Genomic DNA, 26,188 nt, shown 5'->3' on the forward strand with positions numbered 1-26,188 from the left:
CAGTAAATTAAAAACTGTAGCAGTGATTAACATCAAATGTTGCCTTTTGTAATATCAGGCGTGGCCACTGGGTGGCGCATTTTCACACCATTTCGCTCAAGTAGGTGAAAGTATAGTATGGTTGCTTGCAACAGCCCTAATCTACAGCGAACCGGAAGACACAGTTTCACATGTTTCTTGTGCGGCCTGTACAGTGGTGATGTGGTGTCGCTTTGTGAGCAAAACATGCATGGATTGTACTTTCTGTATGTGAGAAAACTGACACTGGTGTGGTCTGAGCGTTGTTCAGGATGTTTAACATTCATGCACTTTATACAAACTCATCTTTTAATTCGCACCATTTAATTCGACACTTAAATGAACACGTGATATTGGGATGGAAACTAATGACTGAGGTGAGTAGTCATTAATTTCCTCTATGACCAATAAAGTATCTATCTATCTATCTATCTATCTATCTATCTATCTATCTATCTATCTATCTATCTATCTATCTATCTATCTATCTATCTATCTATCTATCTATCTATCTATCTATCACAAATGCGGCGGTGGGGTGTGCTGTAGAGAAATCAAGCAACACTGAGGTTTATTAACGTTACATTTAATGGGCAGTCTAAATATTTTTGTTTTAACGCTTTATCATGCACGTTTTCAATTGTGTGTAAGTTGATAATTAAGTTATGTTGTTATACACACTCGACTGCACCACGTAAGCAGCGATGTAACCAGTAAGTAACGCGTGCACTGCAACCGAGGTAAACACTGTCCCTTTAACATGACGTTAATAGATCCAAAACCAAGCAGTAATCAAAATTACGGTTTCATTAAATACTGACACACACACACACACACACACACACACACACACACACAAACAAACACACACATTCTCACTCTCTTATTATACACACCAACATACCATTCAAAAATTTGGAAACACCTGACTGAATGTATGCATTTAATTGTATACATTTAAAAAAAGAAATTCACACTGCGCACATTCCTGTTAGGCTGGGAGGTGTGAGCAGTGTCTTCCCAAACCTACGCTCAGCCGCCCTGCAGAAACGTTGCATCTGTAACCACATCCTTTACACTTTATCAGCATTTAAAGACATCAGTGTCGTCAGCAAATGAGCAGGACTCTGCCCGTGTTCTCACTGGGAGTCCCTCCCACAACGAACAAAAGGCAAACAGCAAAGTGAACAGTAAATAAGCAAAAAAGGGTGACATAGAAAACCCAGTAATATGAGAGAACCTGTGTATGGGCGGGGCTAAGGGTGGTCTCTGGGTCATGCCTCTTTGGGGGGCGTGATCATGTGCAGGCCTAGCACTGGAGGGGAGATGCAGAATGAGCAAGTCTTTCATCTTCTGAGCAACTAGTGTGTGTGTCTAATGTGATAATTATCAACAGACTAATCTGCCTTCTGTTCCTTATGCGTGATGAGCTAGTGTGTGTGTGTGTGTATGTGTGTGTGAGTGTGAGTGTGTTACAGAGGTTGCAGGAGGTATGTGCCACAGGTGAGTCTTATTGACTCATTTGGATTCAACTTTCTCTGTCTCTATGACAACCGTGTATCACCTGGAACTTTGCCTCTCCTATTTTGCACTATTCTAAATAGTTCACCACCTGAGGTCTGCTTATTGTAACAGCAGCAATGCAAGAAGGCGACATCGCTGTGTTTTGAAGTTTTCTCTGGGTGTTTGTGAGTCCTGGAAGTTTTCAGACCAGCCATCTGGAGTTGTGTCAGGAGGGGTCTGAAGCGTTTCAGTCTCATTCCAGAGAGACCCTTCAAAAACTGAAACAGCAGCGGGTGTGCGAGGTAATCCATAGAGTCTGCTCTGTTTCACGGAATGGGAAATATGACAAATTTATTTTAGAGTTTACCCCTGATTCCGGTCACCGTGCTCTTATCAAGGCATCCATGAACAGATCCAGCTGTGACAGGGCCAACACCGTGTGGCACAGCCTAATCTGGGTGGTGTGGTCTGGAGTCCACTGGGAGTCACCAGACCCCAACCCCGTTAGAGCCCGAGGAGCTCTGCAATTTGCAATTAAGGCCAAACGGCTGAAGAATGAGTGGCGTGGATTCCTGTGCGCTAGGAGCGAGATGCGGGTGAGGAATGTTCCCAGCGGGACAGAGCCTCCAGCAGCAGGACATGAAATGGGTGTGAGTGGAGAGAGAGGGAGAGAGAGAGGGATTAGAGAACAAAAAGATCCTTCTCTGTCATCAAAGAGGATCTTCTCCACAGGCTCATCCCTGCCCTGCTTTACATCCACCAGCAGGTCTTAGCACTGGGAGAGAGGGAGAGAGGGAGAGAGGGAGGAGAGAAAAAGAAGGAGAAGAGGAGCAAGTGAGAGCAGAACAAGCAAGGAGAGAGCGAGAGAATCATAAAATAGAAAAGCAAAGAGAGACATGGAAAGAAAGGAGCAGAGAGGAGAGAGGGGAGGCTGGTCGGAGGAGGGAGGGGAGGCTGGTCGGAGGAGAGAGGGGAGGCTGGTCGGAGGAGAGAGGGGAGGCTGGTCGGAGGAGGGAGGGGAGGCTGGTCGGAGGAGGGAGGGGAGGCTGGTCGGAGGAGAGAGGGGAGGCTGGTCGGAGGAGAGAGGGTGGGGTGCACATTTCAAAGGTAAGCTTTAAGACTCAGCCTTGCAGACGGGGTTAGTGCTCCCTGCTGACTCCTTCCCTGCAGTGTCCGGGCCAGCGTGTGGCTTTTTGCTCCTGGTGGTGACCCGTTCCCCCCTTCCTTTGTCCCTGGGGCACTTTGGGGGATTTATTCATGGCCTGGCTAAGCGGAGTGAGAGAGGGGCCTTTGAATGGCGTCTAAAGAGGGCAACATCCACGCCGGACCCTGAAAACAGCACTCTGCTGGAACAGACGCCTGCTTTGTCCAGGCAGGCAGCCCCTCACACTGGGCCAGGACAGCTCTGGGCTGGTGGCTGAAAGCTCGACCCCTCCCCTCCCTCTCTCTCCCTCCTCTCTCTCTTTCCCTCCCTCTCTCTCCCTCCTCCCTCTCTCTCTCTTTCCCTCTCTCTCCCTCCTCTCTCTTTCCCTCCTCCCTCTCTCTCTCTTTCCCTCTCTCTCTCTCCCTCCTCTCTCTCTCTCTCCCTCTCTTTCTCCCTCCTCTCTCTCTCTCCCTCCTCTCTCTCTCCCTCCTCTCTCTCTCTCTTTCCCTCCTCTCTCTCTCTCTCTCTCTCTCTCTCTCTCTCCCTCCTCCCTCTCTCTCTCTCTCTCTCTCTCTCTCTCCCTCCTCTCTCTCTCTCCCTCCTCCCTCTCTCTCTCTCTCTCTCTCTCTCTCTCTCTCTCACTGTTCTCTCTATTGCTTTCTTCATGACTCAGTCCATTTCTCTGCATAATTCCCACACTTTCTCTATGGTTTCATGGGTAATTCTATCACAGGCATGTGATCTCTGTGGGCTTTCAGTGGTGTAGACCCTCAGTCTAAAGTCTAAAGGCATGTAGCTTTCTGACTGAGGCCTCACATGTTGTGTCTACTGTCCAGTCCTCAGTGTATGACATGACATGACTGACAGCCAGCATTTGTTCAACATGAATAATAACATGAGAAGTCTAATTAGTCACCTGCAAAGCATTATGGGTTGAATAAATCTAACAGACCATACTCTTTCTAACTTGGGCTAGAGTATATCAACACTACACAAATACTGAAAGGATGACATAGTGAGTGTGTTTAGGCAGTTAGTATAGCCGTTATTACTGAAAATGAACCTGTCCATATTAGCTATATAAACTAAACACTCTGATACCCATGTATAAAAATAAAAGACAAACAATTCTTACAGTCTATTTGTTTATTTTTGTTATTTCATATGTTTATACTTGTTTGTCTATTATTACAGTCTAGGTTGTGTGTGAAAGTGTTCATGTCATGCCTGATTTCCATCAAGAGCTGTCTCCTAGCATAACCTGCTGCTGACCGTGCCTGCGCACGTGTGTGTGTGTGTGTGTGGTTGTGTTTTCTGTTTGTTCTGTGGTGGTTCTGTGTGTTTGTATTCATTATTCTGTGTGTTTGTGTTCTTGGTTCTATGTGTTTGTAATTATTATTCTGTGTGTTTATGTTCTTGGTTCTGTGTGTTTATGTTCTTGGTACTGAGTGTTTGTGTTCATGGTTCTGTGTGTTTGTGTTCATGGTTCTGTGTGTTTGTGTTCATGGTTCTGTGTGTTTGTGTTCTTGGTACTGAGTGTTTGTGTTCATTATTCTGTGTGTTTGTGTTCTTGGTTCTGTGTGTTTGTGTTCATTAATCTGTGTGTTTGTGTTCATTATTCTGAGTGTTTGTGTTCTTGGTACTGAGCATTTGTTTTTATTAATGTCCTTCATGTTATTGATCTGCTAGGAAAATCCTTAAAAGATAAATTTATTTTTATTTTCTTTCCCATAATTAATTATAGTCATTTAAATTATATTGAAATGAATATTAATAATATCAATTTAAACTAAATTGATTTAAATGAATGGGTTATATAGCTCTGTGTGTGCAGTGGATGTGAATCTGGGTATGTGCAGTGTGTGTGTGTGTGTGTGTGTGTGTGTGTGTGAAGTTGTAGTGGGGATGTTTAAAAAATGAAGTATGCACAGCCTAAATCAATTTTGTATATCTCCCTCTCTCTTTCTCTCTCTCCCTCACTCACTCTCTCTCACTCTCTCACTCTCTCTCTCTCTCTCCCTCCCTCAGTCTCTCTCACTCTCTCACTCTCTCTCCCTCACTCTCTCTCACTCTCGCTCTCTCTCTCTCCCTCAGTCTCTCTCACTCTCTCACTCTCTCTCCCTCACTCTCTCTCACTCTTGCTCTCTCTCTCCCTTCTCTCTCTCTCTCTCTCTCTTCCTGCTGCTGCTGAAGTAGTGGACAAACTGTGAGATGATTTTGGTTAATGTGAGTTCTTGAGCTCAGTTCATAATCACACATGCTGGATGAGAAGTACATCATACAAACAAAAATGTCTTTAAAATGAGTTCGAGTTAACCCTTTAGTTAACCCACAGTTATACCCCCCCACTTTCCAATAACCAGTTAGAAATGTAATTTAATGAGGGACAAGGTTATGACCTTTGACAAATAAACTGTGAAAAGTGTTACTCCGTCTTCATTAAAACCCATCACTACAGACAGGAGTACAGTTTTATGGCCAATTCAGATGAGGGGAACAGTTTACGGCCCAATAAAAGTTATTAGGCCAAGCGCGGTCTCCTTCCACCTCTCGATGAACTAAGCTAGGTTTCAGATCCAATTAGAGAGGTCAGCGGTGAACACAGCTCCTGATGAGGAGACGGTGGTGCTGAGGGGAGGGGGCAGAACTGCAGCTAATCCTCGCCCGAGGCCGTGTTTGAGAAAGTCATTTATAAGTCGTTACAGAGATGGAAGTCTCTCTGTCATTGCTAGGCCAGTACCTTCATGTTTCCCTGTCACAAAGAGGGCAGGTTTCCTGTGGAAATTCTGCCTTCTCTGGAGGAAACGTCACCATGCTGCTGTTGCCCTTGACAACTCAGCTGCCTCATCACGTGTTTTTTTTTTCTCCCTGTATGTATGCCATAACAGGCAAAACCAAATTGACCTGATGGAAACTCACTTGAAGTGACGCATTTAAATGACTCTCTGAAACTGATCAATACTCTCTGCAAAAATATCAACTCAATCCTAAACACATACCATATAAAAACATATGCTGTATAAAGAAACACATGAACACTTGTTGCTTGTTTTAAATCTCTAGTTTTTGCAACACTGCACCACCAGTTCCAACCATAGCACCCACCCACCCTGGGGGGTTTAGGTCACTCTTGTGAACTGAACAGGAAATGGCACGAACCATTTCACTAGCAGATGTGTAGATTATGTGGCTCTGTGTTATGTGTAGCGGTTGTGGCTCTGTGTTATGTGTAGTTTATGAGGCTCTATGTTATCTGTAGTCACTGTGACTGGATCTGAAGAAGCCATGATGGATCATTGCGTACCTTCTGAAGAAACCATGTTACGCTACACATAATCATCACAATGCGATACAATCAACACGGTGCTACACAATTATCACAGAACTACACTACACACAATCTTCATAGCTCTACAGGCATCACAACACTGCACACAATCTTTCACAGGGCTACGCACATTCATCACAACACTGCGCATCAGTCTCCCAATGGACATTTTGCAGAACAACAGACGCAGTGACACTTTGTAACACAAAAATGACACAAAAGTATCTGATCAAATAAACATCAACAGAATGTCTGCAGCTGTTAGACACCAATCCCTTCCCTTCCAAACACTTCCTCAAATTGAGTCAAAATTCCAACTGCTTAACCCCTGCCTGCAAACCTAACTCTAAATCGACTACTACAGACCAACCTTACACCATCATATGGGACAATGTTCCATTCCATCACACATCTGCAGCATGGGACAAGTTTAGGGCTCATCCACACGTCTGTTTCATTTCTACCTCCATATTCCCCATTTCTACATCAAATGAGGAATTATTTTCTGCCTGGAGATGGAAAGGATATGATCACTGTCCCTGTGACTGAATGGCATTTTTAGATGCTGTGACTGAAACATTTAGGACAATCACCGGGTCAGACTGCCAGAACTGAATCAGGTATGCCTGGACATTTTTCCCACGCTGCATTGCCAGGGAAAATATTCTTTGTGATGTTGATGAACACGTGGTCCGATACCAGGGACAGGGTAGATCAGGCAGAGTCAAGCAAATGACAAACCTTCATCATGTGTTTTGCTATATTGTATTATAGTAGTTTTGGTTGTTTGATATTTTGTGTTGAGTATGCTCCTTTATTATAATATATTAAGAGAAGCCCAGTAAAATGTCTGTACTTACAGTGAAGATGTTTTTCCATTCCTCTGTTTCACTTTGTTGGACCATGTGTGTACTGATGATTTTAGTGTAATTGTAGTGAGTCGTGGTGGATTACGGTGGCAGGAGACCTCTAGCATTGTACAGCAGTAAGAAACAACTGTAACACTTTAGAACCGACCCCAGGTTGAGATCTGGATCCCTGAGACATGTAGTTAGTATTTTGTCTGTGAACAGTTCATGAATGCTTGTGTGAGTTTGCTCTTGAACTGTTGTATGTTACTGTTTGAGTGAGTTATACAGTTCTGCAATGTGTATTTATTGTTTTGATTGAAATAGAGAGTTTTGCAGAGAGGATGAGGATAAAGATGTGCTACTGTTTCGCATGCTGTGTTAGAGAATGCGAGTACCGTTTGACCAACGTCGTGATGCGGCTCAGAAAAACTGTAAAAAAAATTAAACTCAACTTTGTTATACACAGTATACAGTTGTGTACATTATAATGAAATGAAATGTAATTTAGCTAGATTCAGATGTAAACATATGGTACAATTTGGTCTGTTTATGTATGTGACTGCTTTAACGATTCAAGTCTTAAATTAGAATCAGAATCAAAGAATCGTTTAATTAAAGTCCCATTCCTAGTGATATTTGCCAAGAACCTTTAATACACGAAAGTCACTGATTAGAATGTGGGAGCTGTCCACTGGCTAAGGTGCTGAACTTTAGACGCTCGTGGTTTAGACGCTTTTTTTGGTGTGTTTGTGTGTGTGTGTGTGTGTGTGTGTGTGTGTGTGTGTGTGTGTGTGTGTGTGTGTGTGTGTGTGTGTGAGAGTCAGTATTTAACACCGTGCTCACAATCTTTGTTAAACGTGTTCCGTGTTTACATCGTAGTTTGATTAATGGTTGGCTTTGGATTTATTAACGTTATGTTAAAGGAACAGTGTTTACCTTGGTTGCAGTGCACGCGTTACTTAGTTTTACTGGTTACATCACTGCTTACGTTGTGCAGACACACTAGTGACGACATAACTTAATCATCAACTTACACACAATCGAAAATTGCGGGTAACACTATAAACATCTGGGTCAAAAATTCAGACCAGCATATTATAACATATTGGGATGACAAGGACATCATTATGGTTATGTGAGCGACATGGCCTCACTAAGAGTGTCATTCACCCAATAATAAAACTGTAAAACGAAATATTTAGAGTGTGTATTAAATGCAGGGTAAACGTCCCTCAATGCTGCTTGATTTCTCTACAGCAACACTTCCTCCCGCCGCCTTTTTCAAACACATATTTTGCACTGATCCAGGTCACATGCAAACAACATCCCCGAATGATGTTGATCTCCGCCATGACATCATCAGGCTTCGACGCTGTATGCACGCGTGTCGTCGGAGGCAGCCGCGAGCACGCACGTACAGCTGCGAGACCATGTCTGCGTCGCCTCGTGCATCTGGAAGCGAAGACGAGGCGTCGCGCGAATCTCCGTTTCCGCCGGATCAGTACGAGTATAACATATGTTACAACTACTTCAGTTTGGACCGTCGCGCACCGAAGATTCCGGGCTGCTCTCACACGTTCTGTGAGGAGTGCTTAAACACGATGTACGTCCGCGAGGACAGTCCGAGGCGCGTGGCATGCCCGTTATGCCAGATCGTCGGATACGTAACCTCCCCAACCAAACCAAGCTGGCGGAAGCCCTCCCTCTGTTTTCCAGGCACAGCCTGTGCTCGAGCTCACCACGAGGGGCACCAGAGACTGCGGCGTTTGCTTCCGCATGCCACGAGCGCATTCACGAGAGGCGGCAGACGTGCAACCGCGTGATCTTTACCGCAGACTGCGTCTGCGTCATCTTTGCGTTTCTGTGCACGCTAGTGCTGTTGATCATTGGACTGATGTTCGTGATTAACTCCAGCAAGCCACTGTCGCCCGTGGGGCCCATCTGCCTCTCCTTAGGGAGCGTGATATTGATGTTCTCTGTTGTTGTCACGTGGTTGTTATGTTGGATTAAGTACCATCTCGAGCCCAATGACGGGCGCTGGGAGAAACGCACACATATATATATAGTCAGAGCATAAAGTTGATATTACGTTGTAGCTCATCGGAAAGGAATGTTTTGTCGCTGTCAGTATAGAACGTCAGCCTGCAAACTCACAAACAAACCAGCCGAGGAGACTGCAGTGTTACGAAAACGAACCCTTTATGTCAATATGTGCGCCTTAAAGTGGACACATTAAAACCGAGCACATCCAGCACGTGAACTCTGAGGGTTTTGCTGTTGTGTCAGTGCCGCGAGGATCCGTTCGGGTCAGGCGAGCGCCCAAATGCAGTCCACAGATGTCAGCTTACTCTTTGTTAGACGAACAGTAGGAGTACGGTGAATTTACAAAAACTCGCATATTTATGCATGTTACAGAGATGACCATTTGAAATAAAGTTATTTAGGATCACATTGACCCCGAAGACAGCTGCTTCTACAGATTCTCAGTCTCGCGCTACTTCTGATGTTCACCACCTGTTGATCGCGAGCTCTGCAGGACGCCTCACCCGACGGCCCGAATAGGCGCAGGAGCGCGAGAATACCAAGATACCGGCCCGGGGCGCAGGTTCACCGCGGGGGCAATAAACTCCCTGTCCCCCTACCATCATGTAAAGCCATTAGCCTGCCTTGGGGCACATGCAAAACATGCAAAAACGCTTTAGTTTAAACCCCCAAAAGGTTCTTTCTCTCCCATCGTCCTTTGAATATCCTAACAGCTTCGGTGAGACAAATAACCCAGAAACGCTAAAGCGACACGTGTAATTAAAACCATTAGGCGCCCAGTTTAAAGTTAGAAATGAAAGAACAGAAGACTTAAGTAGCAATGGAAAACCGAGGCTGATTAAGGTACATTCTGCAAAAAGACCGCGGCTAAAACCAAATACCCTCAAACAGTCTTTTTAAAACAAATACAGATCGGTTGCTCCTACTGTTGCTACTGCACCAACCCCGTTTATCGCGAGTGCCTGATTTATAATGCACAAATATTAACAATTAGGTGTACCGTTATTAGGTTATATAATAATAATAATAATAATAATAATAATAATAATACACCATGGATTAATTATTTAGGAAAAAATAGAGACTCCGTTTGAAAGAAACGGAGCTTTGCATCAAGCCATACCAAACCCAAGCAGAAGGACTTATTAGTGAATGCATATTATTAACTACCATAAAAAGAGTAAGGTTATATGCCCTACTTTAGTTATGGAATTGTGTAGTCATGTCACGAACAGGAGGTAACTGAAAAACAATAGTTTTCTATATAGTATCTTGCGAAATTAGTGATACGTGTAACACTTTAATCCACACTGCAAATTATAGCGGTAAATATTTGCTGAAAGGAAGTTTAAAAATCCGACGAAACATTCCACTTTGTATCGTAGACCTGTGGCGCTGGTAAAACAATAGGTTTACGATGACTTTCCAAACTGACATAAAAAAACTCTGAACATGCAGTGAAAACGTGGCCCCGCATTCTAACATAAGGCCTTCGCTTGGGGCCAAGAGATGAAACGCGCAAGACTAGGCAGGAACCGCGTACAGGAACACACCGTGTCTTAAAAGGTTACGCGTAAAAATGAAATGCTGTCTGTACATGTCAATCGGGTTACATTTTTAAAGTCAACAGTCTTGCTCTTCAATAATCTCTAACGTTACCTGTAGCGCGCAGTAATCTGCTTTGTATGTGTAGTTTGCATAGATTTAAAGTCAAAGAGTTGAAATTTAATAAAGTCTTTCCATCGTTGTGCAAAACACATTCCAGGGTTATTTTGGTTTAGATTGAAGTGAACCGCGCCCTTTGCGTTTTTCCCATGTGACATTTATTCCTTTTTATTTATGATGTTTTTTCTTCCACTGACGGAGAAAATTTCTGACTTGGATTTTTCACTGGAGAATTGATTTGCCATGGATATCCTATATCCCTTTAAGCATAATCAAACGGACCCTCTACCCACATCACCCCCCAGTTTATGACGGAATTGAGTTACAGCTATTGACCACTGGGCTGCAGGAATATGGCCTATTTGTCGAGCTGAAAACATCATAAGAGTGTTTATTAGTCATTATAGGAATGCTGCAATAAAACCAAAATTCCGAATATTTAAACATTCAGACATCAAGTACATGTAAAATGCTGAAGATAAGATTGCATGAACAGAAAATGATCTACATCCCTCCATCTCTCTCTCTCTCTCTCTCTCTCTCTCTCTCTCTCTCTCTCTCTCAAACACACACACACACACACACACATACACACACACTCACTCATCAAATGCATTAAGAAAACCTTTGTTTATTTCTCACAAGCATTTGGGTTAACTTACACTACATTTACAGGTGCATGACTATAAACACGAAACACAACTATAGTGTAGTTTAGCATACGCACACACACACGTTTTAACAATCGAGCTACTCTACTTGTATGTGCTATGAAGTTTTGCTATATTTTTTATATACACCGCCACCAGACCTATACCACCTACCTTTAATCTTTATATCGACATTATTCCTAAACGTATGGTAGACTTATGCTAAGAGACTCATTACGTATATATCTGAACAAACATTCTGTTAATTGACTAGCAGGCCAATATACTATCATAATTAAACGACAAACCTACGGAGTCAGTTGGCAGCGTCCAGGCCTCCGAGGAAACCCGAGGTCACTGATGTCCCTCATACTGAATTAGTGTAGCATCACGAGCACCCCTCAGAAGTTTTCGCCTGTGAAGTTTGGTTTTAGAATAAGAACAAGTTCTCTGTTAGCACGTGAATGGACTCCTGTGTTCTGACCATCTTTCCCTCCCGCGCGCTATTGTCCTCGCGTTCCTGTGGTAAGACAACATTTGAAGTTCTCTTTAACGTTCACAAAGAGAGAGAGATGTTCATGTAGCGAGCGACTGCGTAATGGCGATCTTATTTCCATCTCCCTCTGTTCTGCTTGCTCTCAGGATCTCGTCCTGAGGGATTTGAGAAGACGCGCAGCTAAGCGTAAAGCAAGCAAACAATTTCAACCACTGAATAAAGCAAACAAATCATTCATTTGACATTTTACACAACAATTAATAATAATAGTTATTATTATTATTATTATTATTATTATTATTATTATTAAATATATAAAATTATAATCCACTGAATAAAGCAAACAAAACAAATCATTTATTTGACATTTTACACAACAATTAATAATACTAATATATATATATATATATATATATATATATATATGTGTGTGTGTGTGTGTGTGTGTGTAACTTAATAATAATAATAATAATAATAATAATAATAATAATAATAATAATAATAATAATAATAATAATAATTGTACTTCACTTTACTATGGCCAATTTTGTAGGTTTTGTGAAGTTAAACAATTCATGTTTTTATGCATGAATGTTCATAGCAGTGTGATTCATTGCATTGCGCGCGGTAAGTGCCAGGCCTGTGGCGCGCAGGCTCCTCGCGGCATGGCGCACCACTAATCCACTTATAGAGCACCTGGGACCGCGAGCGCAAAGAGGGTCGCTTATCCACGACCGTCCGAGCGCGCGCTGAATCCTCCCACGTCTTCGCTCTGCGACGAGCAGCTTGGCCCCTCGAGATCAGCACGTTTAACTGCCGACGTGTCTCTCTGTAGATTATGCACGATGACAGCTAACGTGTTTGTCACATTAGTCTCACACTCGCGAGTTACGAGATTTTTTGTAATGCCATTTACCGCGAAAGGAATATAACAGTTACTAAGAAGCATAAATACATTACAAATCCCGCTCCAAACAAATGTAGATACTATTTAGACGACTAAACTAGTAATTAATTAATATTAAGAAAGCAAAAAAAGCTACGCGATGTGTACAGTGTCGTGGGATGCTAAGGAGCCCTGTGCTCTTTGTGATGAAGGCAGAAAAGCTGCCTTTTGTTCAGTGTGATAGCCCTCTTCCAGTCTAATGATTGATCAAGAGGTTTTGAATGAACAGAGATCACTTGACTGACGTGAGGCTCTCAATGAGCTCCTGCAACTACAAAAGAGAGGAACTGAGAGAGAGAGAGAGAGAGAGAGAGAGAGAGAGAGAGGGGGGGGGGGGTTGCTAAAACAGGAACAGGGAGAGAGTTGCATGCGTAAACCAAGTAACTTAAAGATACAAAGAAACAGACCGAGGGAACAAGGTGTATAGATCCATTGAATGCCACGAAGTTATAAATAACTGCACTTCACAATTGAATCCCTTTCTGCAGACAGTTTTTACGACGGTCGCGGCGTCATACCCTGCTGAGAACCTCGCGCTCTACGGGCCCGTATTGCGACCCGGGAACCTGTTAATGCGTCAATAATTAGATTACAACTGCGACGTTCAGAGTTTGGTATACGAGCTACTACGAGTTGGTGTGTTTTGGGCCTCGTTCGTTTTTACTTTGCGGACAGTCCAGTAGCCTTTTCCAGAATCCTGACAGATCTAACGCGTGCGGCACACAACGCAGGATGTCCTCGCTAGGAGCTGTTTTTCTTCATGATTAGTTCGGTCAGAAATCTTCGCTGGAGCCGAGACTGTAGTGGCGTGTTGTGTTTTTTTAATTTTTATTTAATTTTTTATCGGCGACACATCGCCTTGAACCCTCGGGGTCACAGCGCGAGAAACTTTCAGGATTTCGACCAATCGGAAAGCAATGTCAGGTCTCGGGACCCTCCTACTTTCAACCAATCACAGGCCTCGATGCGTTGAAGGAGCCGAGAAGTGAACAACTGATAAAATGTTTCACGAGCGACCGCCGACTCAATCCCCACAACAAGTTTGTCAACAGCAACGGAGAACGCGAGATCCTTCCGAATCCGCTTCCGAATCCGCATCATTCCGTGTTTCCTCATCTGGATATCAGTGGTGCGCTTCGCAGGATTTGCGCGCAAGTGTTTTTCCCAGACGCTGACTTTCTGGGGACGCGACACAGCATCATTTCAACAGCCGCAGAGATACCTGCTCTTTGCGGAGAGCATTCCCGTCCGGACCACTACAGAACCGTCCCGCCTGGCGCGCACGCTCCACTGTTCCTCAAGTGGGGGAGAGTAAGGAGGCAGATTATGGCCGCCTTAACAGGGGGCATTACTAGGATGATGCGCCCCACGCCACCCCAGAACTACCCGCGAGGGAGCTACTCTTTGGAGGGTAGGGGAAGACAGCGCTCGTCTTTAATGTAGTAGTAACCTGTAGCTCCTTCAGTCACGAGTCTCAATGTAACGACGCGTTACGTCTCGAAGCGGTGTGTGGTGTGTTTAAAAACACGGCATCGGTGCGAATCAAATGCGACGAAACGATGTCGGTTTAGTCCTGTTCCGTGACTTACGGCCCAGGCTGAAGGGTGCTGCGAGACGTGCCGTGAAAGTGACACTGCTCAAAGTTTCTCTGCGGCCTGCACGGTGCTGCTCACACGCTCACTGCGCTATGATGGGGATTTGAAAGCGTTAAAATATCCGCTTTGAAAAACAAAATTCCAGTCAGGAAAATTCTAAAATAGGTTTTTAGACAATGAGTGGAATGAAACCGGTTACAGCAACAGGTTGTAGTTTTATTGGTACCGTCGTACAGTTATTTAAACCAAACAGAAGTTATTATTATTATTATTATTATTATTATTAAATAATAATAATAATAATAATAATAATAATAATGATAATATCATTATTAATAGATTCCAGTTATATTATAAAGCCGAATCGTTACTATTATGGTCATAATTGACATTTAATAATAGACATATATCACTTAAAGTTGTTCTCTCCCTTTAAGTCTCCACACCGTTAGGACAGGGTCGCGTGAATCAGCTTGGCGGAGTCTTCATTAACGGCCGTCCTCTGCCCAACCACATCCGCCACAAGATAGTGGAGATGGCGCATCACGGGATCCGGCCGTGTGTCATCTCCCGGCAGCTGCGCGTGTCCCACGGTTGCGTGTCCAAGATTCTGTGCAGGTACCAGGAGACGGGGTCCATCCGCCCCGGCGCTATAGGTGGCAGCAAGCCGAAGGTAAACATTACACGGGCACCTCTCACACTGAATTTAGGATGGAAGTCACGATGGCATAAACTTTGTCAGGAACAACGGAATAAAAGCTGTTTAAAAGTTCTACGTTTGCCCTGTTTTGTTGCAAGACTCACTCATTGGTCAAAACATATAAAACAAAGCATGTATATTTCGTTTCTAAAATGTAAAAGTCACATTTCTGCATGTCTACAATTTCCATTAAAACACTGATTAAAGTATAATTTAAGTGGCCATAGACCATATGGACTTATTTATCAATGTATTTCTGTAAGCTATAGTTATTTATGTTTACGCTAATTAATGAAATATTTTAGTTATTTATCTAGCGCATTCATTCATCCAAACGAAAGAACTTTAGAAATTCTGTTAAAAATATAGGAAACTCTTACTTTTGTAGTCTGGGGCAGAAAAAAAGCAAGTAATCTTTTGGAAAAGGATGTGAATACTCAATTCCCAGCTGGATTTATTCTACTCAACTCTAACTAGCCTCTCGCTAATTAAATTAATCTTCTGTGTTGTTATTATTACGCTTTGCGTTAAAAGCAAAACACAAATCCGGACTTGGACAGGAAAATCGAGGAGTACAAGCGAGAGAACCCGGGGATGTTCAGTTGGGAGATCCGTGACAAGCTCCTGAAAGACGGCATCTGCGATAGAAATAACGTGCCCTCAGGTAACCCTCAAAACCACTCGCTTAGTGCCGCTTCTCTTTTGACGCATAACCCACTTCTCGTTTTCATGTACACTTCGGCCAAATTGTCTGTGTTAAATAAGACGATAACGTAACATTTTGTTCTATATTAAAGTTGGTTAGGATGAGAAGTATTCGACATTGGCGGCTAATGCTATAACGGCGCACCGTCAGTGGTTATTTAATAGGCCTGCTTCGTTCTACAGGGAAGCACGAGGCAGCAAACATATTTCTCAGTAAAGCCCCGTTGGCGTTAAAACATAACAGCACATCCAAATAAGCAAGCAAAATAAATGCAAAAAATGTGGTATTTTTAGTCCTTTAAAAAAATTAAGTAGGTTATTGTAACGAGTGCTGGTCGGAAAACAGTGCCCAGCAAACCTTGTTATCTTTTTTGTGCAAATTGCATTAGCATTGGGCACCACGTCGGCTTTATCGCAGCGTAACAAGGTTGTTTTTTTTACAGTGAGTTCCATCAGCCGTATAATGCGATGCAAGTTTGGCGGAAATGGAGACGATGACGATGACGACGACGAGATAGAGAAACGGGAGCTGGAAGAAAATGAACGGCGCGCCAAGCACAGCATCGACGGTATTCTCGGTGACAGATGTGAGTCCCGGTTACGTTTCTTCTTCACGTGGATGTCCAGCGCCTTTCTGGCAGTCGTTAATATGGGAATAATAATGAGTCTACAGGTGTTTGCATAGTTTTTAATAGGTTTATGCAACACGTTGGTATCAAACGTCAACACAAATTATTGTTGCCTAACGATTATTATTATTATTATTATTATTATTATTATTATTATTAATAATAATAATAATAACTATTATGATTATTATTACATTTACATTTACGGCATTCAGCAGACGCTCCTATCCAGTGCAACTTACAAAAGTGCTTTATTATTATTATTATTATTATTATTATTATTATTATTATTATTATAGCAGTAATAGTAATTAGTAATATATTAATATTACTATTATAATTATGTAATGTTTATATAGGCAACGTATTCTTGGCGAAGCAATATTGCACTAATTCATCTAACCTACGCTGAAGAAACTTTAACGGTTAAAATGTTTAAGGGGCACTGATGACGGATCTGCCGTCAGACCTTCAGTTTCAATAGATTCAACATTAAATTTGTACAAACTCAGGTAGACAAATGTTTGAGCAAACGTCGTTATGATTTGTAATAAGTTGGACTCGGCCGTTTTGTGTAATATTTGGTAGATTTAAAACAACTGTTCATATGTATAAATAGCCTTCTGGATAGAGGTTTGAAAGTTCCAGGTTAACGAAACGGTCCAGGAGGCAAACTGTCTGAATCAGTTAATCAAACATTTGTCCAAGAATTCCGCTCGGTAAAAAGACACAATCGGACACTTGAGGATGAACTTGGTAGACAAAAGCGCGAGAGTCCATGAGCCTCACGCTTCGGTTTCACGCGGACAAAGCCTCGGCTAGCAGCAGCTCGGCGCTTACAAAAGACACAACCTTTTCAAAATTTGGAGAGAAAAAACGGTCCAACAAAAGACGCAGAGAAGACATTATGGACGGCCAATGAGAGATGAATTATTCAAGAAAGGACTAGAGCCGAGTCTCAGAGTAGGTTTATAGACTGCGCGGCCGCGATAAAATGTCTATTTTCATCTACAAAATATCTCCATGGAGACTTCTCAGCTTAAAATGCCATTCACAATTCAGAGGAACAATAACTGTGAAAGCGGTTAAGTTGAAACCAAAATGAGCAATACCCTTCTTAACACTTGTTGATAACCGACCTGTTGAAGAGGTTTAGGTTTTTAGGTTTACGATAACAAAACCGAGAAGTTATTACTAGTTAAATTCAGTATATATATGTAGTTCTACTGAATTTAACTAGTAATAACTTCTCGGTATAGTATATAGTATCTAAAATTAAATCAATATAGTATCTAAAATTAAGATTTTTTCATTCATTCATCATTTAATCTGATAAGGTGTAAACAGCTGGAACTGGGAAAAAAGTAAAATAAATACATTTAAAAAAACAATCTGAAAGGTTTACGGCTTCAGGTCCTTGATAAATCGTTGCTAGTGGCATTCCATCAAAACTTCTTTGGGCATAAAATGGATTTACAGCATCCTAGTACCTGTTCAGATAACGGCATTGTAATGCCAAAATGTTCCGTTAGACACAGGCCTGAAGTGTAACTTCCGCGGAGCCAGTTCCAGCCTGTGGGCCAAACCTGTTTCCCTCACTGAAAAACACCCATGTCTAAACTTGGAAGCTACTCCAGCGAATGAGTTTTTCTAACCTCCCAACTCCCCAAATTCGTGAGCAGTGGAGTTGTTCTAGACGTCAAGTCTAGAGAGTGCCTTGGCGCGCCGGGACGCAGTGGGATCGCCGCGCCATGGCCACGCTACTCGCGTTATACTCCGCGATCGCGAGGAAAACCCTGTCTAGCAGATTAAAACCAACCTTTCTTCATCTCCGCTTTCATCTCGGGACAAATCCCGCCCCCTTCCTCTCCGCCCGGGGCGCGCATTCATCCTCCACTGGCCTTTTCGCTCGCGCTTTTCTTGCGCGGACATCGCGCATGCAGATCAGTTAATAATTAGTTTAACAAAAGACTTTCGATATGTTTTCTTTTTCAAATGGCCTGCGGATCTGATATGACTGTTTGAAAGAGTCCATTTTTGCACACGTAGCATGCTAAACGGAGCTAAAGTACAATTTAGCTGGAAACAAAACTGTTTGCTCTTAGCTCCAAACTTTGAGGACGGTTTTATCGTGTGACTCAGGGTAATTAGTACGCGATTTTAAACGGCTCCTGCTGCGATGTTTTACTGGTCCGACAAAGACTTCTCAGACGTATTGTTGAATCAGTGTTTAAATAAAAACATGGAATAAAAAAAATAATAATTAAAAAAAAAAATATATATAAAATATTCCAAAATAAATTTCTAACAAAGATAAGCAATAAAACAATTGAAATTATAATATTAATTCTAGTAGATACATCTGTTAGGTTGTATGAATATGAACATAAAATGAACGTGACACTGTCATTGTTTACATTTATCTAAGTGACAAACAAACAAACAATGAACTCGGCCTTTGTCCATATGCAAATGTTTAGACATCATAAAAGCGGTGTGTTCCTTGCTGTGTGCTGAGTGCCGCTTGACACGCGGGGAAGACTCCTTTGTCCCGTTGTATTTCACTCTGTTCTCACTGGCGTTCACAACTTCTCCTCGTGTCTTCTTCCTTTTATAGTGTTCAATTAAAATCTGAAAGGGGCTTTTTTCAGTATCAAGAGTGAATGTTCTGACCAAATATTGATGAAGTAGGTGTTTGCTGAGTCTATAGTCGCTGAGGAGAATGCCCTATTGGCTCGGGTGACCTATTGTTGGGCCTCTTTAAGTGCTGAGTTCAAAGAGACGGTCCTTAGATTTATTTGTCTGGGAAAAACCCAAGGCAGAGGACCAGCGGCCTGACCTGCAAGACTGAGCCAGCAGAGCAGTAGTGCACCACTGGGAGAGGTTAACTAACGTCCTGCCACTGAACTGGAAATGTCCAGACAGTCTGTGTCCCTCAGGAGAGGCTGCACTAGTGTTTAGCCTTTAATGACAGGTGTTTGGAAATGATCAGTGTTTAGTCTTTAATGACAGGTGTTTGGAAATGATCAGTGTTTAGTCTTTAATGACAGGTGTTTGGAAATGATCAGTGTTTAGTCTTTAATGACAGGTGTTTAGTAATGATTAGTGTTTAGTCTTTAATGACAGGTGTTTAGTAATGAGCAGTGTTTAATCTTTAATGACAGGTGTTTGGTAATGATTAGTGTTTAGTCTTTAATGACAGGTGTTTGAAAAATGATTAGTGTTTAGTCTTTAATGACAGGTGTTTGAAAAATGATTAGTGTTTAGTCTTTTATAACAGATGTCTGGAAATGATTGGTGTTTATTGTGTACTGACAGGTGTTTAGTAATTATCAGTGTTTAGTTTGTAATGACAGGCGTTTAGTAATGATTAGTGTTTAGTCTTTAATGAAAGGTGTTTAGTAATGATTGGTGTTTAGTCTTTAATGACAGACTTTGGACAACAAAACCCTTGCAAACTTCATATCTGTTTAAGAGACATTTAAACCAGTTTTCTGAATTTGTCGATTAACTGTAAATTCTGAATTTGTGGCATTTTTTCATAAATGTTGATAGATTATTATTTTTTTTTTGTAATTATGATTCCAGTGATGCCCATGTCACAGGAAAAGTGTCCAACCCGCTAACCTAGATCATGAAGAGACAGTTTGCGGCCCAAACCTGTAAGGTTGCGATGTGCAAATCAATAAAATCTTCACAAAAGACGTTCTCAGATGAGTGCATCCGCTCAGTTATCCTGTGCTGTTAACTTTGGGAAGACAGACAATCCCTGAGCCTCATTTAGCTAATTAAAAGTAACCAAAGTCATGGAAAAGCACTGGCCTCTGCTCTCCTGGGCACTTCATTTTACAGCCAGAAAAGAAAACTCAGAAATACAAACAGTCAAAGGGATCGAGTGTTTGCCTTTTCCCACTTTTCTTCCTTTCTCTTATTTGGAAAGGCACTCCCGCCGAGAGCCATTGAACACGCGTAGTTCCTCCAGCTCTGTCATGGTGAACGCAGTCAACATGTAATAATCGGGTCCATTGGGGAGCATTCCAGCAATCAGCAGCCATTCTCCGGAGGGCATTGTCCTTCCGTAGGCCAATAGCCAGGAAGACAGAGAGAACCAACCGCTCACAAAACATGAAAGATTTAGCTGCCTTTGTCCTGGAAAGCAAGGAGGACTTTGTTTGTGTAAATAAAGGGGGGTGTGCTGGCACACCATTATTCCAGAGAGAGAGAGAGAGAGAGAGAGAGAGAGAGAGAGAGAGAGAGAGAGAGAGGTAGAGATGGATAGATAGATCTTTAGATAGATAGATAGATAGATAGATAGTTAAAGGGAGAGAGAGAAAGAGGCCTAAATAAGACGGAGTATTTTTGGGCTGTGTACGTGTGTGTGTGTGTGAGGACCTTTTCTCTTATGAACAAGTCTTTCTGATGGAATGCTCTCCCCAGTCAAGCCTCTACAGAAGAGAGACGCAGCAGTGCTGAGTTTCTCACTGTCCTCTCAGATCCTTTGCTGTCTCCTGCCGTGTATCTCACCCCCTCTACCTCACTCTCTCTCTCTCTCTCTCTCTCTCTCTCTCTCTCTCTCTCTCTCCTTCTCTTTCTTTCTCTCCTTCACTCTCCCTCGTTCCTGTCTCTCGAGTCAAGATGACTTTATTGGCTTGACTGTATAAAGTACAATATTACTAATACATTAAAAATGTTTCATTTATAACTTATAACCAAATAATTCTCTGTCTCTCTCTCTCTCTCTCTCTCTCTCTCTCTCTCTCTCTCTCTCTCACTGCTTTGCTTGAGGAATATACCTTATGTCTGAGCAGTCTGACCCTGATGTACAGGCGAATTTCGATATTTCAGTGTCATAGAGTGTAACTTCTATTGTAAAATCACAATGTGTAATGGAGAGTGACTGAACGTGACCTGTCCTCGTTAACACTTAACTGCGTGTGCCAGTCAGCCATGCACTCTTCCACAGGAAATGTTCTGTTTTTCAGCGAGGTTTTCTGTGATCAGCCTCACTGTTACCACAAACTCCTCTGTTCATCTTCACTTCGTTACCACACACTTGTCTGTTCATCTTCAGTTCGTTACCACACACGCCTCTGTTCATCTTCACTCCGTTACCACACACGCCTCTGTTCATCTTCACTTCGTTACCACACACTCGTCTGTTCATCTTCACTCCGTTACCACACACACCTCTGTTCATCTTCACTTCGTTACCACACACTCGTCTGTTCATCTTCACTCCGTTACCACACACTCCTCTGTTCATTTTCACTCCGTTACCACACACTTGTCTGTTCATCTTCACTCCGTTACCACACTCTTCTGTTCATCTTCACTCCGTTACCACACACGCCTCTGTTCATCTTCACTGAGTTACCACACACTCCTCTGTTCATCTTCACTCCGTTACCACACACTTCTCTGTTCATCTTCACTCCGTTACCACACACTCCTCTGTTCATCTTCACTCCGTTACCACACACTCCTCTGTTCATCTTCATTCCGTTACCACACACTCCTCTGTTCATCTTCACTCCGTTACCACACACTCCTCTGTTCATCTTCACTCCGTTACCACACACTCCTCTGTTCATCTTCATTCCGTTACCACACACTCCTCTGTTCATCTTCATTCCGTTACCACACACTCCTCTGTTCATCTTCTGCTGTGTTTCCAGTCTCTTTTCTGTTTCTCTTTTCTTTTTCTAAGAAAATGTTACTTTTGTCTGAACTTCTAATGAATTAAGCAAATCAACACACACACAGACACACACAGGCACACATACACAGACACACATACACACACACACAGGCACACAGACACACACACAGACACACACACACATACACACACACACACATACACACACACACACACACACACACACATACACACACACACACACACACACACACACACACACACACACACACACACACACACACACACAGAGCTTATCTGCAGATGAATGCCTGGCGCCATGCTTCATTGATTCTTCTTTCTCTCGTGGCACCCGTATTGTGATCCTCCAATATTAATTCAAAGGACAATTAATGAATGCAGGCAGTGTTTGAAGTGTCTCTGTGGGGGCGTGTCTCTGTGGGGGCGTGTCTCTGTGGGGGCGTGTCTGGGGCGGCGGATTCACTCTCACTCTCACTCGTCTTCTCTCACGGGCAGTTAGAAGTGGATGAAAGAGAATGTGAGCAATGGAAGGTCAAGGAGAATAGGAGCGCCTCTCTGAAAAGAGCTCTCTCTATCTCTATCTCTCTGTCTCTCTATCTCTTTCTCTCTCTCTCTATCTCTCTCTCTCTGTCTCTCTATCTCTTTCTCTCTCTCTCTGTCTCTCTATCTCTCTCTCTCTGTCTCTCTCTCTCTGTCTCTCTCTCTCTGTCTCTCTCTCGCTCTGTTTTTGGAAGGTACTAGTGTGAGCAGAAAGTGAAGCGTTTGTGAGAGGAGAGGTCAAAGGGGCGGCATATAAAAACACGCAATAAGATGGATAATTAAGAAATGCTAGACAACAATATCAGTCACTTAACTACAAGGACTTAAACTCCCTTAACTATGAGGACTTAAATTCTTTTAACTACGTGGACTTAAACTCCCTTAACTATGTGGACTTAAACTCCCTTAACTATGTGGACTTAAACTCACTTAACTATGTGGACTTAAACTCACTTAACTATGTGGACTTAAACTCACTTAACTATGTGGACTTAAACTCCCTTAACTACGTGGACTTAAACTCACTTAAATATGAAGACTTGAACTCCCTTAACTACATGGACATAAACTCATTTAACCACAAGTACTTAAACTCCCTTAACTACGTGGACTTAAATTCACTTAGCTACGAGCACTTAAACTCCCTTAACTACATGGACTTAAACTCCCTTAACTACGTGGACTTAAACTCACTTAACTATGAGGACTTGAACTCCCTTAACTACATGGACATAAACTCATTTAACCACAAGTACTTAAACTCCCTTAACTACGTGGACTTAAATTCACTTAACTACGAGCACTTAAACTCCCTTAACTACATGGACTTAAACTCACTTAACTATGAGGACTTAAACTCACTTAACTATGAGGACTTAAACTCACTTAACTATGTGGACTTAAACTCACTTAACTATGAGGACGTAAACTCACTTAACTATGAGGACTTAAACTCACTCTTCACTCAAATGACTCTGGAACATGGGAATAGCATGGCTCATGAAGGAGAGAAAAACAGAGAGACATAGAAAGAGAGAAAGGCAGACAGACAGAGAGAGGGAGAGAGGGAGAGAAAGAGAGAGAGAGAGAAAGAGGGAGAGGGAGAGAGAGAGGGAGAGAGGGAGATGGAGAGAGGGAGAGAGAGAGGGAGAGAGGGAGAGAGAGAGAGGGAGAGGGAGAGAGGGAGAGAGAGGGAGAGAGAGAGAGAGGGAGAGAGAGAGGGAGAGAAGTCAAGCAAAAATGGATTATTATTAATTATTCTATATTATATTATTAAAAATATATTTCACCCACCAATTCAGTTTTGATAAAAATATTCAATTACATCATTAAAGCCATACTTCTATACAGTGGTGAGGTATGGGGTCCAGTAATTTAGCAAAAAGACTATTTATAGGATATAAATACCATAGAAAAATTAATTTGGACTTTTGTGAAGATTTTGTAAAGACAAAACTTCTTCAATCAACATGATAAATACATGCTACAAAACTCACCCAAACAGTAACACACAGCAGGTCAACAGTAAACACATAAACATTTATTATTAAACATCAAAACACAAACTGTGTTTCAGCTATCCATATGTCAACCTGAGGTTGGTTCTAAAGTGTTACAGTTGTTTCTTACTGCTGTACAATGCTAGAGGTCTCCTGCCACCGTAATCCACCACGACTCACTACAATTACACTAAAATCATCAGTACACACATGGTCCAACAAAGTGAAACAGAGGAATGGAAAAACATCTTCACTGTAAGTACAGACATTTTACTGGGCTTCTCTTAATATATTATAATAAAGGAGCATACTCAACACAAAATATCAAACAACCAAAACTACTATAATACAATATAGCAAAACACATGATGAAGGTTTGTCATTTGCTTGACTCTGCCTGATCTACCCTGTCCCTGGTATCAGACCACGTGTTCATCAACATCACAAAGAATATTTTCCCTGGCAATGCAGCGTGGGAAAAATGTCCAGGCATACCTGATTCAGTCCTGGCAGTCTGACCCGGTGATTGTCCTAAATGTTTCAGTCACAGCATCTAAAAATGTGTTTGTAATTCACAATATGCAGATGGCTTCGTCAGTGCAGTTTACAACCTGAAAAACACTGTAATTATTGGACCAATGACATTTCTGAAATTAATGAATTAGAGCGTTACAAATTATTGAACAGAGATTGTAATTTAGCAGATTATCTACTCATCAGAAATACTGGAAACCAGGAGAAGAAAACGCATACACACAGTGCAGCTCAGGAGAAACCGAACCCCATATATATATATATATGTGTGTGTGTGTGTGTGTGTGTGTGTGTGTGTGTGAGTGTGTGTGTGTGTGTGAGTCTAAGGAGTTGTATATACGAAGCTTTATTATATAGATTATAGATTTCTTTTCATTTTTAAAAATCACTTTTAATATTAATAATTTATTTAATCACTTTGGCATGCCAATAAAGCTACTTGAATTTGAATCTGAGACAGAGAAATACAGAGAGAGAGAGAGAGAGAGAGAGAGAGAGAGAGAGAGAGAGAGAGAACCAAGTAGGTTGCTTTAGAGAAATGGAGTGAAAGCAACTGATTTTACTGTATCTCACCAACATTTGATTTCTCTAGTTGTTTTGCCACGGAGGTTTTGCAGAAATAGCTGAGAAATAGTTGTGGACAGATCTGACCAACAGCACAAAGTTTGTCATCATTTTTCCATTTCCACGCAGCTTCCTTTACCTTATGCAATTTCTGATTTTCTACAGTCCAAATAAATTTAGTTTTGGTTTTGGGCTCAGAACCATTAGAGGTCAGGCGTCTGTAAGTCTCCAGCATTTTCTAGGATTTTAATAGACCCAAACGTATATAAATCTCTGAAACTTCCAAAAAGAGCTTTACAGAAACAAACAGTGAGTATTAGAAAAGAGTTTCCACTGTATATTAGAAATGCATTAATGGACGCTGCCTATAATCGAATATTGCTCATAATTGCAAACCCGATACTACTTAGAATTGCATACGGCATTCTAATTATAATTGCATACTGCATTCTAATTATAATTGCATACTGCATTCTAATTATAATTGCTTGCTGTTTATAACTGCATATTGCTTATGACTGCATAACACACACCACTTCTAAGTGAATGCCACATTCTGCTCTGTGTTTCTGCTCCTTGGCTGTTCAGTCGTTAATTGTCTCTCACGTCCTGCATGATCTGGTGAGATGAAACAGGTTCAGAAGTGTGCAGTTATAGATACAGAAACCTAGATCCATCATGACAGTGAAGTCTACTCTCCACGGTGAGATGAAAATCCATGTGTGTATGTTTGTATGTGTGTATGTGTGTGTATGTGTGTGTATATATATATGTGTGTATGTTTGTATGCGTGTGTGAGTGTGTGTGAGTGTGTGTGTGTGTGTATGTGTATGTGTATGTTTGTATGCGTGTGTATGTGTGTGTGTGTGTATGTGTGTGTGTGTGTATGCGTGTGTGTGTGTGTGTATGTGTGTGTGTGTGTATGTGTGTGTGTGTGTGTGTGTGTGTGTGTGTGTGTATCTTTGTATGCGTGTGTGTGTGTGTGCGTGTGTGTGTGTGTGTGTGTGTGTGTGTGTGTGTATGTGTGTGTGTGTGTGTGTGTGTGTGTGTGTGTGTGTGTGTGTGTGTGTGTGAGAGAGAGACTGTGGCTATAAGGTG

General features: G+C 42.0%; 1 protein-coding gene and 1 long non-coding RNA gene across 2 annotated transcripts in view; both read left to right on the top strand.

Annotated features, from left to right (window-relative positions):
* The first annotated feature begins 199 nt into the window (after positions 1-199).
* LOC113590463 lies at positions 200-9,293 on the top strand. Its single transcript, XR_003412104.2, has 2 exons — positions 200-395; positions 8,153-9,293. It is a non-coding gene; the product is annotated as an uncharacterized LOC113590463 (long non-coding RNA).
* A 4,387-nt stretch (positions 9,294-13,680) lies between these two features.
* The window catches only part of pax3a (paired box 3a), a 31,280-nt gene continuing 18,772 nt past the window's right edge, over positions 13,681-26,188 (top strand). The window contains exons 1-4 of the mRNA XM_035528577.1: positions 13,681-14,055; positions 14,677-14,912; positions 15,474-15,603; positions 16,088-16,231. Of these exons, the coding sequence (XP_035384470.1) occupies positions 13,971-14,055; positions 14,677-14,912; positions 15,474-15,603; positions 16,088-16,231 (595 nt within the window). The 5' untranslated portion in view covers positions 13,681-13,970. The remainder of the gene's footprint in view (positions 14,056-14,676; positions 14,913-15,473; positions 15,604-16,087; positions 16,232-26,188) is intronic.

The sequence above is a fragment of the Electrophorus electricus genome, chromosome 7, assembly GCF_013358815.1.
Source record: "Electrophorus electricus isolate fEleEle1 chromosome 7, fEleEle1.pri, whole genome shotgun sequence".
NCBI classification, from domain to species: domain Eukaryota; kingdom Metazoa; phylum Chordata; class Actinopteri; order Gymnotiformes; family Gymnotidae; genus Electrophorus; species Electrophorus electricus.